At 40.8% G+C, this 16,599-nt stretch overlaps 1 protein-coding gene across 2 annotated transcripts in view; it reads right to left on the minus strand.

Annotated features, from left to right (window-relative positions):
• ADAMTSL1 (ADAMTS like 1) overlaps nucleotides 1-16,599 on the minus strand; it is a 688,426-nt gene that overhangs the window by 490,880 nt on the left and 180,947 nt on the right. For both annotated transcript variants that reach the window (XM_065406494.1, XM_065406493.1), the window contains exon 2: nucleotides 14,978-15,097. In XM_065406494.1, the coding sequence (XP_065262566.1) occupies nucleotides 14,978-15,097 (120 nt within the window). The remainder of the gene's footprint in view (nucleotides 1-14,977; nucleotides 15,098-16,599) is intronic.

The raw sequence follows: 16,599 nt of genomic DNA on the forward strand, positions 1-16,599 counted from the left end.
TCTTTGGGATTTTTTCAAAATTCTACACACTTTTCCTAATACATTTGAAATATTAATACTTTGCACTTTTATAATGCCTTCCATCTGAGGATCTCAAAATACATTACAAACACTAATAAACTTTTTTACAAAATCCCTATAAGCTATTTTACTTCTCTTCCCATTTTACAAATGGGGAAACAAGGGCAGCAAGAAGTCATTTGCCTGTGGTCACACACCAGATCAGTAACAGACCTTGAAATATAATCCCTAACTAACTGTCCTGTGTTGGGACATTTGGTTCCCCAGGAACTCAGTTCGCAACTCCAGTCTCGTCACTCAGGTTCCTTATTTGCAAAGCTATGCTGAGTTAATCAGACTCAAGCATAGAGGTGGATATGGGGCTTACCATACATTCAATGTTACATAGCAAGCCGCTTCCTTTATTTATTTACATATTACACTACATATACATTGCATCACACTTGGTTGCTTTGTAGAACCAATCCTCATATAGCACGCACTGTACATGCACGACTAACTTTACCTCATCTTATGTTCCAGGCTTACCTTATCCATTATCAACTTGTTTATTGTAAATGGTTCCCTGGGTGGTCCCCCTTATCTTAACTAGTACAGACATTCTGTTTACAGCCTGCTGATCCATTTACCTCCCTAATACTGTCTCCCAAGAAATGAGGCCTCACCCATTACTCATGTTAAGCCAGGCGTACATCCTGCGATAAAAAAATTATTCCTTCTCTGTAGGAGGAAAAAGGGAAATACCCTTCAGGATAAAAAGAGAAGGCCAAAAATTCCAGTAGCGCTTAAAGGAGTTGGGTACCTAACTCCTTTGAAAATTCCAATGTAAGTGATCCATCCCCTGTTGCCCATTTCCAGCTTCTGGCAAACAGAGGCTAGGGACACCATCCCTGCCAATAGCCATTGATGGACATATTCTCCATGAATTTATATAGTTCTCTTTGGAACCCTGTTATAGTCTTGGCATTCACAACATCCTCTGGCAAGGAGTTCCACAGGTTGACTGTGCGCTGTGAAAAAATACTTCCTTTTTGTTTGTTTTAAACCTGCTGCCTATTAATTTAATTTCTTCTTTACTAGTTCTTGTGTTATGAGGAGTAAATAACACGTCCTTATTTACTTTCTCCACACCAGTCATGATTTTATAGACCTCTAGCATATCCCCCTTAGTCGTCTCTTTTCCAAGCTGAAAAGTCCAAGTCTTATTAATCTCTCCTCGTATGGCAGCCATTCCATACCCCTAATCATTTTTGTTGCCCTTTTCTGAACCTTTTCCAAGTCCAATGTATCTTTTTTGAGATGGGGCAACCACAGCTGCATGCAGTATTCAAGATGTGGGCATTCCATGGATTTATATAGAGGCAATATGATAATTTTCTATCCCTTTCTTAATGATTCCCAACATTCTGAACATTAATGATTCCCAACATTCCCATTAATGCTTTACAATGATGGCTGGAGTACCGCACTGTGATATACCCATGCATGAAGACTTCAGCACTTAGGAAACGCCAACTAGGACAGAACACACTAATGCAGCTTCTCAGCAACACAGGTTATTGCGAACATCAAACCAGTCCTCCGCTCTCTACACTGGCTTCACATAGAATTTCTAATCAAATTCAAAGTCCTGGTCCTTATTTTCAAAGCACTTCATGGCCTGGGTCCAGGATATCTAAAAGACCATCTAAGGCTCTGGGATGAAGACCAGAGTCAACAGCTACACTCCTCTGTGGCACAACTGAACTCCCTACAATAAAGGTAAAGCTTATCTGTGAGAAAGACAATTTTCTCGGTGGCCAATCCAAGGCTGTGGCTAGAGCTCCCTCAAGACCTGTGGGCCATCAAAAACCTCAGCACCTTCCACTCCAAGTCCAAGGTGCATTTCTTTGACCTGGCCTTCTCTAACAAATACGTAGCAACATGTATATTTTTTAAAAAGCCCAAACCCTACCAAAAACAGACACTCCACTGCACACACTTCTCCCCATGGATGAAAGAACAAAACAGGTGACAGCTGTTAGTCACATACCTTAATGCAGTACTGGAAGGATTCAGATACTATAGTGATAAGTGCAATATGAAAACCCTAGAGAGAACAGAATACAATTTTCTATTCAAATCTTTTAGATCATGCTGAACAACAACTACTATCCCGTTGGATCAGAATCACAAGAATTCCTCAGCAGGAAAGAGGGGTGTGCAAAGGATTGCCTGAAAGAAAATGCAAAAATCTAAATGGTTCTTGTTTTCAAGTTCACTAACTATAGCCTCTACACAATAGAAATAAAACTACAATGAATTGGCACTTCTTAACTAGAAAGTTTATTTGTATTAGATCTCTTAGGAAAATTCTTCTCAGACCCCAAGTTCAGACTGTATCAAGAAGATCTTACTGTTTGCTTTTCCTGAAAATCTGAATCTGGAATAATCAGAATCTTACAAACATCTCACGATAAGGATTGATGGAGCAGAGCCAAGATATATGGATATGCATCTGTCTCACTGATCTGCAAGCAAGATTGCTAGCTGCCCAAAAAGAAAAGTAGAGAAAAGCTTCTAAAAATAAAATTCTGGGGCTTACATTAATGCAATCCTCGGATAAGGATTTAATAAGAATTATGGAATGTTAATTAAATGGCATTTGATTAAATACATTATGATTTAACAATTACGGCATGTAGCAACTCATTATTAAAGCCACATTGTTATGTTTGACTGTACTGCAGCAGCAACACTGTATTTAAAATGGAGATGAGCATTTTATCTCAACTCCATTCATGCATTGCTTTCTCATCAATTACTTTTTAAATGTGCATAATGGAAGCTGGGCAAATACCACCTAAATGTTCTGCAAGCATCCACTTGATTTTAATCATGGATTTGCCACACTTGCACTCTGTTTTACATTTCTTTATGGGAACATTTAAAGGACTGAGTTTTGCTCACATGAATGTTTGTGTGAAGTGTTTCATTAACTACTTGAATTATGGTAGCCCTGAGTTCAGGACCCCATTTTACTAGGCCCTGCACACACAATAATTTGAGTCAATCCCTGCCCCAGAGAGTTTATAGTCTAAATAGACAAGACAAAGGATGGGAGGAGAAAGAGGCACAGAGAGGCAAAATGACTGGACTAAAGTTACACCGGAGGTCTCCTGACTCCCAGTGCAATACAATGTCCTCTCTGCTTTCATAGAGAATTTGCCGGCACTGAAAATGATGGTATCCTGCTTAACACAGCAGGGCTGGGTTCCCAATACCCCCTCATTAGCTTCCTGGATCAATGGCAATTAAATGAGCCAGACCAGGATATGACAGCACACTTGACAGCTAGGAAATACACAGGCATGCACAATTACTTTGTGTGAATGTTACAAGAGAAAACTAAATTTAAACTCTGAACCCTGGCAATAAATTTTACAGTACTACAATTTTTTCTAGGAATGATGCCTTCACAAGGCTCTGTGTGATCCAGAAAGGAAGAGGTTTAAACATTTCTAATATTCCCTAATCCTTTGCAACTGCTATCTCTCCCTGAGTCTAAAAGCACCAGTGGCTTCTCAGGCCTCCTTACTGGCTATAAAAGTCTTATGCTCATGCAAACAGGGAATAGGAACAAATATTTATTTGCTTTACAGTGCTCAGAGGCTCTTGTGAGGATCAAGGTTGCACTGGGCACTTTATATACGAATAGCAAGAGACTGTCACTGCCCCCAAAGACCTTACAGTCTTTGGCTCCAACATTAAATTTAGACAGAGGAGCGCTTGGTGCAATTGGGATGATGGAGCGAAGCATTTTGCAAAGGCGACTTTCAACTCCTCTGAGGCTGCTCCATCCCCCAGGCCAAGTTATAGCAACCTGAAGGTTGGCACTGGCAGGCAACATTTCCAGTTGGCTACAATGGCAGCTGGTGATCACCAGGGAATAAGGTCCTCTGGTCACACCTCATGCCAGCCACAGGGTGGAGGGCAGCATAGGGGCTGCTATATTAGTGGTGGATGACCAATTAAACCAGTTTTGTGCCAGCAGAGCGGCACAAGGCTGCCCTAATGCAGAAGAGAATCTAGGCTTACATGTATGAACACCACCACCAATACAGATCAAATTTCATATATTACAGTATCATGCTGCTCACAAGAAATCCATTGAATTAAGAATTCTAGAAACACATTCACTGGGTTAATTTGAATAATAGATGAAGTGCAGGAGGAAATTGTGATCTGCTCCTCTACTCATTTCTAGACAGCTTAGCTGTAGGCAGTTTGATTAAAGGAGATTCCACTATGTTCCTATGAAACTTCAGAGTTCTGAAATTCACATTGTAGACATGACATATACCTGCTATCTGCTTTAAAGACGATCAAGCCTTCGAAGAAAAGCAACAAAGTTGTATGCTGACTGTAACCCAGAAATAAGAGGGCATAAAGAAATGCAAATTTGTGGGCTCTGAAAGTACTGCAATTGGTTTTATATCTGTTAATGCCCATGAAGGAAGGGAAAACATTTTTTTAAAAAACCACCAAAAAAACCCACTGTCCTAACCAAGCAGGCAAAAAGTTTTCCTGTTACTCTGGATTAATACTAAGTCCCACAAAAGGGAAAACTGATCACCAAAACATTTGAATTAGCAATTTGTTACACCATACTACCTGCTGAAAACTTTTAACTGTCTATATGCAGGTTTTCATCTACTCCAGAAAAAACAGAATTTGTAATTCACCACCAGAACAGCTCCAGTAGTGGTAGCAACAAAGGAAGATGTAGCATAGCCACAAGTCAGTGTTCTTACCACTTTATCATCCAACACTATTCAGAGTCTTTTTGTATTATTTGTCTGTCCTTACTGGTATTTGCATCTACATATCATAACAGTCATACTGGGTCAGACCAATGGTCCATCTAGCCCAGTGACAGGTGTCATACTTCAAAGGGAATGAATATTACTTCATGGCAATTATTGATTGATCCATGCCCTGTCATCCAGCCCCAGCTTCTGGCAGTTAGAGGCTTAGGGATACCTAAAACATGGGGTTGCATCCTGATCATCTTGGCTAATAGCCATTGATGGACTTACCCTCCATGAACTCAGCCAATTCTTTTTTTAAATCCAGTTATACTTCTGGCCTTCACAACACCCCCTGGCAATGAGTTCTACAGGTTGACTGTGTTGTGTGAAATACTTGATTATGTTTATTTTATATCTACAACCTATTAATTTCATTGGGTGACCCCTAGTTCTTGTGTTATATGAAGGGGTGAGTCACACATTCTTATTCACTTTCTCCACACAATTAATGATTTTATAGACCTCTATCATATCCCCCCCTTAGTTGTCTCTCTTCCAAGCTGAACAGTCTCAGTCTTTTTAATCTCTCCTCATATGGAAGCTGTTCCATACCCTTAATCATTTTTGTTGCCCTTTTCTGTATCTTTTCCAATTCCAAAATGCATTTTTTGACATGGGGCGACCAGATCTGCATGCAGTATTCAAGGTCTAGGTGTACCATGGATTTATATAGTGGCATTTATGATATTTTCTGTCTTATCTATCCTTTTCCTAATGGTTCCTAACATTGTTAGCTTTTTTGACTGCCACTGCACATTGAGCAGATGTTTTCACTTGCTTCCATTGTGAATGTTTCCTCTATCCACAGTGACTCCAAGATCTCTTTAACGGGTAATTTAGACCCCATCATTTTGTATACATAGTTTGATTATGTTTTCCATTGTGCATTACTTTGCATTTATCCACACTGAATTTTATGTGCCATTTTCCTGCCCAGTTACCCAGTTTTGTGAGATCCCTTTGTAACTGTTCAGTGCCCGTTTTGGACTTAATTATCTTGAGCAGCCTTCTGTCCTCTGCAAATTTTGCCACCTCACTGTTTACCACTTTTTTCCAGATCATTTATGAATATGTTGAACAGCACTGGTCCCAGTACAGATCCCTGGACCCCGCTATTTATCTCTCTCCATTGTGAAAAGTGACCCCTTGTTCACTAACTTTTAGCCAGTTACTGATCCTTGAGAGGACCCTCCCTCTTATCCCATGACTGCCTACTTTGTTTAAGAGCCTTTGGTGAGGGACCTTGTCAAAGGCTTTCAAAAAGTCTAAGTACACTATATCAACTGAATCATCCTTGTCCACAGGTTTTTTTTTGACACCCTCAAAGAATTTTAATAGATTAAAGGGAAATCATGCCTTACCACAAAAGCCTTGTTTACTCTTTCCCAACAAAACATGTTCCTCTGTGTGTATGCTAATTCTGTTCATTACCTAGTTGCAGCCAGTTTGCCTGATACTGAAGTTAGGCTTATTGGCTCACAAGTGCCACAGGATCACCAGTGGAGCCTTTTTAAACATCAGTGTTACAGTAGCTATCCTCCAGTCTTCTGGTACAGGGACTGATTTAAGCAATAGGTCACATATCGCAGTTAGCAGTTCTGCAATTTCATACTTGAGTTCCTTCAGATATCTTGGGTGAATACCTTCATATCCTGGTGACTTCTTATAGTCTCTTCCCAATTTAGCTTAATCAGCAATTTTCACAAATACCATTTTAACAACCATTTGCTGAGGATATCAAATTGACAGGAGTTGCAAATACTAGAAGACAGACTAACAAAAAGGCAGTAGGAGAGGGGAAGCAGTGCTTAGAGAGAGGGACACAGCAGCAAAGGCAGTAGTGTGATGGAAAGGGGCCCACAGTAATTTTATACAGCAAACAGAAAAGCTACCCCACACATACACACACTTGCTGTGTCTACATTAAGGAAATTATCCATTGCTGAGAACAGGTGTCAGTGAGAGATGTTATGAATCTGTTTGAACACTGATTAACTATAAGTGTAGACCAGGACAAACTGTGTTCTAGATCATTTCACAAGTGGTAGTTAAATCATGCTCAGAGCACTAATGTCAGTAAAGGGTAGTTTTTCTAACGTGGAGAAGGCTAATAACATTGTCTTTTTCAAGATACCCTCCTTTTTCTCCTATGTCAACTCCCACACTAGATACCGTTTTGGCAATTTTGGCAGCTGCGGGACTTAGAGTCCAAGCTTTGGAGTGCAATTTTCGTTCAGCAGTGGTATCTTGACTGGCTTTCTAACAAAGAAAAAAATATATATCCACAGTAATGGGTCCCAAACGTTAAAAGGGTCATGCTCCCATTTTTAAAGAGACATAGAAAAAATGTCATTGTTAAGAGCAGATCAGGGGAAATGGACCAGAAAACAATAAGAACCTTTAAAGTCTGAGTACATCTAGAAGGGCTGGAATTGAGACACATGGGAAATGCCAATTCTCTGTCTAAGTTTTTGAAGATTCACAGATCCCTAAACATATTTTAAAAACTTTGCCTTTTTAAAGCAGATAAACCATTAAGATAACAAAAGGCTTTAGCAATTTAAAAGTAATTTAATCTGCAGGAAGCAAGTAACATTTTTATAAAGTAAATATAGACCCAGAAATATTTATTGGAGACATTTATAAAGGAAGGTTCTTTAAACAGGCTGTTCGCAAAGAAGCACAGCCTATATTCAAAGAACTGTGTGGACACAGGGACACTCACTCTCCTAGTCCAACTCACGTTCATGAAGTTTAATGCTATACATATTTTCCAAGTAAGTTGTGGGACGTCAAAGTGGAGAGCAGTTTATCACCTCCTTTGAACTTTAATGCAAAACATCATAGTACTGACAGGGAAACAACAATATGATTTATGGGACACCAGACGATCAGTTCTCTTACATGATGAACGCAGGAACAAGCTCAGATGGAAGAACAGAATTCCTTTAATTAGAATTTTGTTTAAATTATATGGCACTTTCAGGTTGCACTCATGTGCAGTGATTTTCAGATTCTCTTTCAGCAGTTGGGACCAACCTGTGGCCCTGGAGCCACGAGGGGTCTTGAAGGTGACTTCATTAAGAAAATGTATATTTGGTTATGAATTGAAAATGTGCTCCCTAAGCCTCACCGTGGAAGGGAAATTAAGTGCTTGAATCAGTCCTACTGATAAAGAGAGGAGGTAGGGTGTATGACCTCCCCAACTGCCCTCTGCTGCTTCCCCTATCGCCCCAGGAGCAGCCATGGCATGAACTGGGAGCAATCTGAGCAACTGTTGTCCATTCCTTGATTCCTTGTCAGACTGTGAATAGGAGATCAGCTGACTCTGTGTTAAATCTCCTTATTTTTAAGCCAGTCTCATGATTTTGGTGGGCCTGACTCACAGTTTTCAAATGTTTGGTGCGACAATCAGGGTCCAGACAGCCCCTGGAGAAAACAGGGGGCCCGATCCCCACAGAACAAACAATTGAATCAGCCAGTCGTATACAATGTTATTGTGTATAAATAGATGACAAGTAAAGTCTTTTATGAATGCACATAATGTTCTGAATCTGATGGCCATCGGGAGGTGTGTGTGCACGGTAGGGCTATGAATGTATGCATGTTGTAACCAGGGTGCTCCTCCAGCATCACCTCACAGTGATGTGGGGAAGCAATCAGGCATGGAGAGACACCTCTGAGACTAGTGGTTCACATGAAGCGCCTAGCTTTGTACAACCTGGGAAAGACAATGGGTGGACCATTAAAGTTAATGGAAACTAAAAAGGAAACCCCAGTCTTGGAACACTCAGGAAGGAGGGAGTTTCCTTGCACCATGTAACCATGAATGATCATAGCCTGAAAGAAAGAAAAAACATCTGCCCATCTTGTTAAAAGGGAAGGGGTTTGAAGTAAAGGTGATCCCAGAAATACAGGGCCAGCATGTAAGCAGGGTGCTGTCCATGAAACTCCAGCTCTCCTCTATGACAGAGGGCACACAGGGAAACTGTTCAGAGGCAACAGGTAACTTGTATTAGAGACGAGAATTTAGCTAATATAGAAGCGTAAAGCTTGAGGTGACATCTGTGTGTTCTTTTTTCCATGTAACTTGTATGCATTTGTTTTGTCTTACTATTTCATCTTTGAATCTGTGATTTTTCTATTAAACACACTTTTAGATTATTTTTACCCTATGCAGGTCTCTGTTGTGCCAACTAGGTGGAGCGTGCAATCCCAAGTGGATTGATAACTGGGGGAAGGTTTCACTCCTTCAGGGGTGAACAACCATAAGGGAAAAGTCTGGTAGTTAACACCACAGGGTGGGGCGGGGGATGGATCTGGGTGGATTCAGGACAAGATGGGCTATTGGGGTAACCCTGCAAGGAGAAACTAGGCCGTTGGAAGCCAGTATGAAACCTTTATGCTTGTAGGCTGGCTACTGGTGTCAGAGCTCTGAGCCACAGCAATGTAGCATTAAGGAATACTGTTACAAGGCAGGTAGTGACAGAACCCCTTACTGGTCTGGGCAATCGCCAAAATGTTACACTTTGGGTTGGCAACACTGCTGGTTCTAGCACCCAGGGGATGCTCTAACTAGCATCCAAGCAATGCTATATATCACCAGTGGATAGTTAGTAGGATACTGATGCCTCCACTCCCTCCTCTCCCCAATGCACTCCTCTTCAGCTCCTGAGCCGGGGGCTCTGGGGAAGAAGACATGGGAGCAAGCTATGCTGTCTCTGCACCTGCTGGGGACTCCCCCATTACCAAGGAATCACTAGCAAAGAATTTAGAGGTTGTTTCCATTCCCTTTGTGCCACTCAGGGCAGAGAAACTGCCAGAAAGTATCAATTGTGACCTCAACCTTTTTGAAACAATGCATTTGTACCTCAGCCTAGAAAGGCCGGACACTGCTTAACTAGAGGGTAGGTAAGTGTTCTCTACCCTTCCACATCACTTAAATCAGAGTAAAATGTTTTTTTTAAGAAATCAGGAACTAATGTATCAAGAAAACAAAGTCAATGCAAAAGCACCTGTGTGTGTTTATATATATATATATAAATTTAAAATACTCTAAGAATTGTCCACTCCATGTGAAATGAAAAAGCAATAATATATCAGATGCATAAGGTTAAACTAAACACTATAAAAACCAGAGTAAAACCTAAGCTAAGATCCAATTACTGAACACAGAGGGGTTAATTCTACTCTACTTAATTCTACTCTACTTTGCAAGCCCGGAGTAATTCCACTGTGTCGAAATCAGACATATCCATAGAATACTTCAAACTTTAACTGTCTTTGTTTTAAAAATCATTGCTTGCTACTACAAATAATTCTTGTACTGATACCAACTCCCCTGTGTGCGTGTCACAGATGTTATTACCGCCATTTAACAACGGGCTGCAACATAAACAGTAAAGCATTTGGAAAAATAAGACGACGCTATTTCTGAAAAATAAAAAAAAAAACCTAGCAGGTCTGTAAACTGTTAGTATTTGGTTACCGCTAAAGCCTCAAAATGCATGTGCACTAATAACTGTCCTAGCTTAGTTAGTTCTGTCCTGGCTTCCCTCTGCCCATCTCTCTTGTTAATAGTTCTTTGTTTTCTCATTTTTCAAGAAAAAACAACTGTTCAGGGGATAGGAGATTCATCACTCTGCTACATTCATTATAATTTTAATTATTTGTTTAGCACAGAATAGAAAATACTCAAAATATAAAATCTTTCCCCTGCTAGAGAAGCCTTTTTTAAATGTCAAGTACCCGAGGTTAATGCTCGCAGTACTAGGTCAACAGGCTTGTTTCTTGACGATAGTATCAAAATGAGAGTTAAAGGCCACAATGTCAAAAAGCTAAGATTTACTGCACAGAAGAATAGGCAAAAAGGAAGAAAACAGAAGCATTTGTTCGAGGTCTCAGGCCATTGAGCAAGTGGTGCACAAGCTCATGGAACTGGGGTTTGTGTGATACTGTAGTTGAAAGATGGGAATTACTGTGCTGTACTGCACTATACCAGGTGTTATATGCAGTGAAGTAAAAATTTGGGCAACTCCATATTCTACTTCACTCAAGAGTCCCCATATGGTTGCTAATAGACAGTGACTGCACAACCCACCAACCACAGTGGCTGCAATAGTTATTCACATGTAACACAACTACACTTAAACACCACTCAGTCCTTAGGCAGAGGCTGCATGAGGAAGTTACAGTACCAGTGCTAAGTAAACCAGATTATCCAGCATATAGCCACACACATTTCCCTTATGAAAGACAGCACACTGGGGCAACTGGCATCATTGACTGTGGCTGTCTAATAAATATATGCATGCCTATGGCCAGAGGTGTGTCCCAGAGAGCAGCACTCCTTTCCTAGCACATTGTGGTCATTACGCCAATTGTGCCAGGTAAAGAAGATAATTAACTGCTGGTTAACATCTCTCTACTGCTCCTCCTTCAAAAGGATTCTTGACAGGGGACCCTAGAGCCTACAGCTATCTGAACTGGAGTAACTTCTTGGGCTGCCAGAAACACATGCATAATCCTTAGGTTAGATAGTGAATGTGTCTAGTGCCTCCTTTCCCATAACATGAAAACTCTAAACAAATTATCACACTAAAGTGCAGTGATTTTAATATCTCAGTGCAGTTTGCAGTTAGTAGTTAGCTTGTTGATTTCACTAACTCAGAAGATCAGGAAATTAAATACAGTGAATGGATAATTCAGGTGACCACTAAACATGTATTGCTTTGCCATCTTAAATACTGAAGAGTAATTAAATCTAAATCTTTAAGGTAGAAAGCAAGGAAGCCAATTCTCTGCAGGAATCAGAAGAGAACTCCCTCCTCCCCCACTCACTGATACATAATTTCATAAATATATGGAGGGTTTCACAGTTCCCTCTGAAGCAGAGATATTGGCCTCTGTTGGAGGCAAGATACTAGAGTAGACAAATTATTGCTCTGATCCACTATGGCAAATTCTGTGTTACCAGATACCCAAGATGAGCTTTCCTTGTATTAAACTGTCACTTCATTTTTTGTTAGAAATGTTTTTATTTGAAACATTATCTGCTTGCATTTCTTATTCCAAAAATGTATCAGGATTCATTACGTGTTTTGCTGATAGGTCATTAGAAGTTGTATAGAGAGTAGACAATAGACACTTTCAGAAAGAATGTCTCATTTTATTTTACATGGCGCAGGTAGCGCTCTCTATAGTTAAGATCAATCCACCACTTTCCATTAAAAGAGCTTGTTTTCTAGTTGCTTAACAACTTTGTCAAACTTGAACCACCCAGCCTGAAATTTCCAATGCTTGGTATCTGGCTCATGCTAATTCTTTTTTTTTTTTTTTTTTTTTTTAATGCCAGCAAAAACAGTACAGCTGTTTCCCAGAACAAGGTTAGGAGAAAATGTTTAGCCCATGTTAAAAAAAAAAAATCTTACAAACATTTTGTTGAGAAGCTGCTCATACAACCGTAATTCAGCCCCCTTTGTGTGTATGCATTATGATAGTCTTAAGTTACATGATCACAGATTTTTTTTTTCCCACAAGACCCCTGCCTCAATCAGTGCACATGATGAATAAGGGTTGTGCAGTGAGGAAGGTAATTGTCTGTAGGATCCCTGTTATTTGTTGCAGAAGTTGGAAGGGATGCAGTGAAGGAAGCTGTATATTAAAGTCAGAGAAAGGATGGTCTCATGGTTAAGGCAGTTGAATGTTACCCTGGAGAACTGGATTCTATCCCTGCCTCTGCCACGCAGTTGTTATGTGATGCTAAACAAGTCACTTAAAAATCAAACTTTCCACAGCTGGTCACTAATTGCGTGTTCCTCATTTTTGGAGTGCTTGACTTGAGATCCTAGAGAGTCTGATGTGCAAAAGTGCTGAGCACTCACAGCTACAACTGGAATCAACTGGAGCTGTGCTTTGAACATATTAAGTGCTATATAATACTAGGTCCAAGGTGTCTCAAAAATCCACTCAAAATTAGTGGATACTTTTGACCTTAATCTCTCTGTGCCTCAGCTCCCCATCTTTAAAATGGAGATAATACCCCTCTCATCTCACAGGGGTATCATGAAGATAAATTCATTAATGTCTGTGAAGCACTCAGATTGGTAGCAATGAGCAACTTACAAAAGCCTAGGAGGATATTAATAATTGTGTCTTCAGAACAGGGTTTGAATTGTGTGTAGTAAACAAGGCCACACACTGAACAAGGAGAAAACAAAATATTGAATAGCTGCTCATTAGTTAAGCACCAGCTATCCTGTATACTGAAAGAGGCAGGGGTATTGTGGGAAAAAACAGTATGTGATTATGTCATTAAAGACGGTGTCAATATACATATGCATCAGAGGGCTGAATTAAGGTTGCACAGGCAACCTTAAAGCTGGCATCTCCTAACTTTGGAGTGCTTGACTGGGCAACCTTAATAATGCTCTTTTAATGTAGTTTTTTGTGGGATGGAGGAAAATGTTGGGTAATTTACACAATGCTTTCACTTGTCAACAATATCCTAATACACTTGCAATCAGGCACAAGACCAAGACATTCCAAGACAACAACAGGCCAAGTCAGTGATACAGACAAAACTGTAATAAAAAAGCTGCTTGCTAGACTAGGCTGCATGGCCTCAATAGTTCTAATACACAGTGATTCAGGCCCCACATCATTAATCATTGCGGGAAGGAGGGGAGAAATTATAGTATCTTTACAAAGAATCTTTATTGCACTGGCAGAAAAGCAGTTGCTTGATACTGCTCTGAACTCCCTATAAAATTACAAACACCGATAAAGCAAAGTGTTGATTTTGCCCAATCTGTGAACTCTTTTAGTGGCATTGTAAAACGCCAAGGACAGTTTGTCAGAAAGCAGATGGATTAGCACAAACACAGTGGATTGTTTAATGTTTTGTATTCCCTTTGTTAACTGGGTTCTTTAACCTAAGCAACAAGATTTATTAAAAGTCATCCCTCCAACGACCCAGTACAATTTTGTTCTCACAAACGGTAATTGGCTAGTCTTTCATGGCCTAGAAAAGGTAACTTGAGGCATTGCTTTCCTAGACTACTAGATAAGAAGATATAGTATGCAGTAAACATCATCGCTCCAACACATGATTATTCCATGCTGAATCTTCTTTTCAGCTTCTTGTTCTATTCCTTCACCCCCACAGGATCATTATTCTGGGCTATAACCTCTAAGACACATCAACAATCCAGGAATATATCAGCTGCTGATTTGCCACTATTCCAGTTTAACCACAATGTATTAGAAAACAAGACGACCGCCTTTGAAAGGTTTAGGTCGGCAAATTACTGTCATGATAAAATCATCTGATTTGTTTCGTTTCAAATTAAAGCACAATTCAACATATCACTCAGAACTGTTTTGCTTTGTAAATGTTTTAACTTAAAAGTATCAGAGAACAAACTGCTAACTATTCAGTTTGAAATCCCTCACACTTCTAAACCAGAATCTTGCACTGACACACACAAAAGAGGTAGTGGAAACAGAATCCATCAGACTTTGGATAACAAGAAAACTTTCTTTTCTAAATCCATTCTTCTCTCTTCCTTTTTAGTGCCATTCCATCTACTGACTCTTCGCAAAACATCATTTGTTTTGTCTATTGTTCCTTCAAAATGAACTTCAATGCTGAAGTAGTTTTCAGGATGATATTTTCAAATAGAGATGCTGAAACAGCAAGTGTTATTTTCCACAACAAAGCTTTTTGTGGATCACAAAAAAAATTGTGCAAACCGCCTTGCGTGCGCAAATGAAATTAAGGCAGAAACCTAGACACCCAAAATCTCAGAGGAAGAATATTGCTACCATAATTTTAGGGACTAAATTATGGCTTCTTTGAAAAAATTGTCCCTAAATGTACAGCAGGTATATCATGCACCAGAAATTTTCCACCCAAGCCTGTCACTATTCTAATTGCATTTCTATTCTGGTCATATTTGTTGTTTTCTTCATAACATCTAAGGCCTGAACCTTTCCATAAAGGGACAACAGAGCAAAGGACCGGATGCAAAATTTCACAGCCCAGAAAATGTTCATTTCAGTATGAAGTATTAATAAAACAAATATTTTAAAAAGGAGAGTCCTACCGGATCTTCAGTTTTATGGTTATTCAGCAAGTCAGACAAGAAATCGTCATGGAGGCTCTCTCTCCGAATCAATGTAAATTCACGCAGAAAAATAGCTCCTTGGTTTTGGTCTCCACAAACCTAGAAAGATTATATGACATTAAAAAAAGCAAAGCCCCAACATTGCCATCAGGAATGTATCCGAGAAAGAAAAAGAGGAGACCTAGTGAACTAGCATATTTGTTAATTGCCTTTTGTCTCTTAGATTACTACATTAATTCCAGCTCTGACCAGAATGGCCATTAATGAAAATGGAGACCTGCATTTAAAAGAAATAAGTAGTTAATAGTTTACTCCGATGTCCAATGATACAAAAGCTTTGTTGATGGAACAAGCTGGAATTCTGTTTCTCAAAAAGTATGGCCTGCAGAGCAGTAGTTCACAGTTAAAACAGCGGTGAGCTGGAGCCGGTTCGCAGGAACCGGTTGTTAAATTTGGAAGCCCTTTTAGAACCGGTTGTCCCGCGTGGGACAACTGGTTCTAAAAGGGCTTTTAAATTTAACAACTGGTAAAGCTCCTGCAGCTCTCTGCCCCGCCCCCAGCCCCAGCTCACCTCTGCTCCGCCTCCTCCCCTGAACGCTCCACCCCGCTTCTCCTCCCCCCCCCCGCCCGCTTCCTGCGAATTAGCTGTTTGCGCGGGAGGGCTGAGAAGCAAGCAGTGGCTTCATGCAGGTGAGCAGGGGCGGGGCGGGGCGGGGAGGGAAGAGAGCTGCCGGAGCTTTACCAGTTCTAAAATGTGTGTAAAATGAGGAACTAGATCAAGGCATGGTTTGGGAAAGCACTGTGTAAACTTCAAAACACAGCTTTACCAATGAACTTCAGTACCACCTCCAGGCAGCGCGGTCAGGGGGCAGGGAGCAGGGAGGGGGTGTTGGATAGAGGGCAGGGGAGTTCAGGGTGGTGGTGGGGGTGGATAGGGGTCGGGGTGGTCAGAGGGCAGGGAACAGGGAATTGAATGGGGGCAAGGGTCCCGGAGGGCAGTCAGGAAGGAGCAGGGGTTGGATGGGGCGGTGGGAGGCAGTCAGGGGCAGGGATTCCAGGGGCAGTCAGGGGAGAGAGAGAAGGGGTGGTTGGATGGGGCAGGGGTCCCGGGGGGGCATCAGGAATGAGAGGAGGGGTTGGATGGGGTGGCAGGGGGCAGTCAGGGGACAGGGAAGGGGAGTGGATGGGGCAGAAGTCCAGGGGGCTGGGGGCAGACCATGACCCCCTCGTGGGGTGAGGAGGAGGGAACTGGTTGTTAAGATTTTGGCAGCTCATCACTGAGTTAAAATGCTGTGTGGTGAAGTGATAACTTCTTAAAACACATTCTGAACTATACAGACAGAACTCCCAGAGACGTCCTAACCCACTGGGCCTATGTAAAGGTTGGGTGGTAAGAAGGGGAAATGTTTAGGTATGTGTAGAGATGGATGCTACTAAGGCCAAAATCATGTATGTATACAAGTAAGTGCATATGCACCTTAATGGGTAAGGAAAATAAAATACTGCACATGCATGGTTGATCATTTTAATTTAATTTCTGAATTACACCTCTACCTCGATATAACACTGTCCTCAGGAGCCAAAAAATCTTACCGCGTTAT

Source organism: Emys orbicularis, chromosome 6 (assembly GCF_028017835.1).
Source record: "Emys orbicularis isolate rEmyOrb1 chromosome 6, rEmyOrb1.hap1, whole genome shotgun sequence".
NCBI lineage: Eukaryota > Metazoa > Chordata > Testudines > Emydidae > Emys > Emys orbicularis.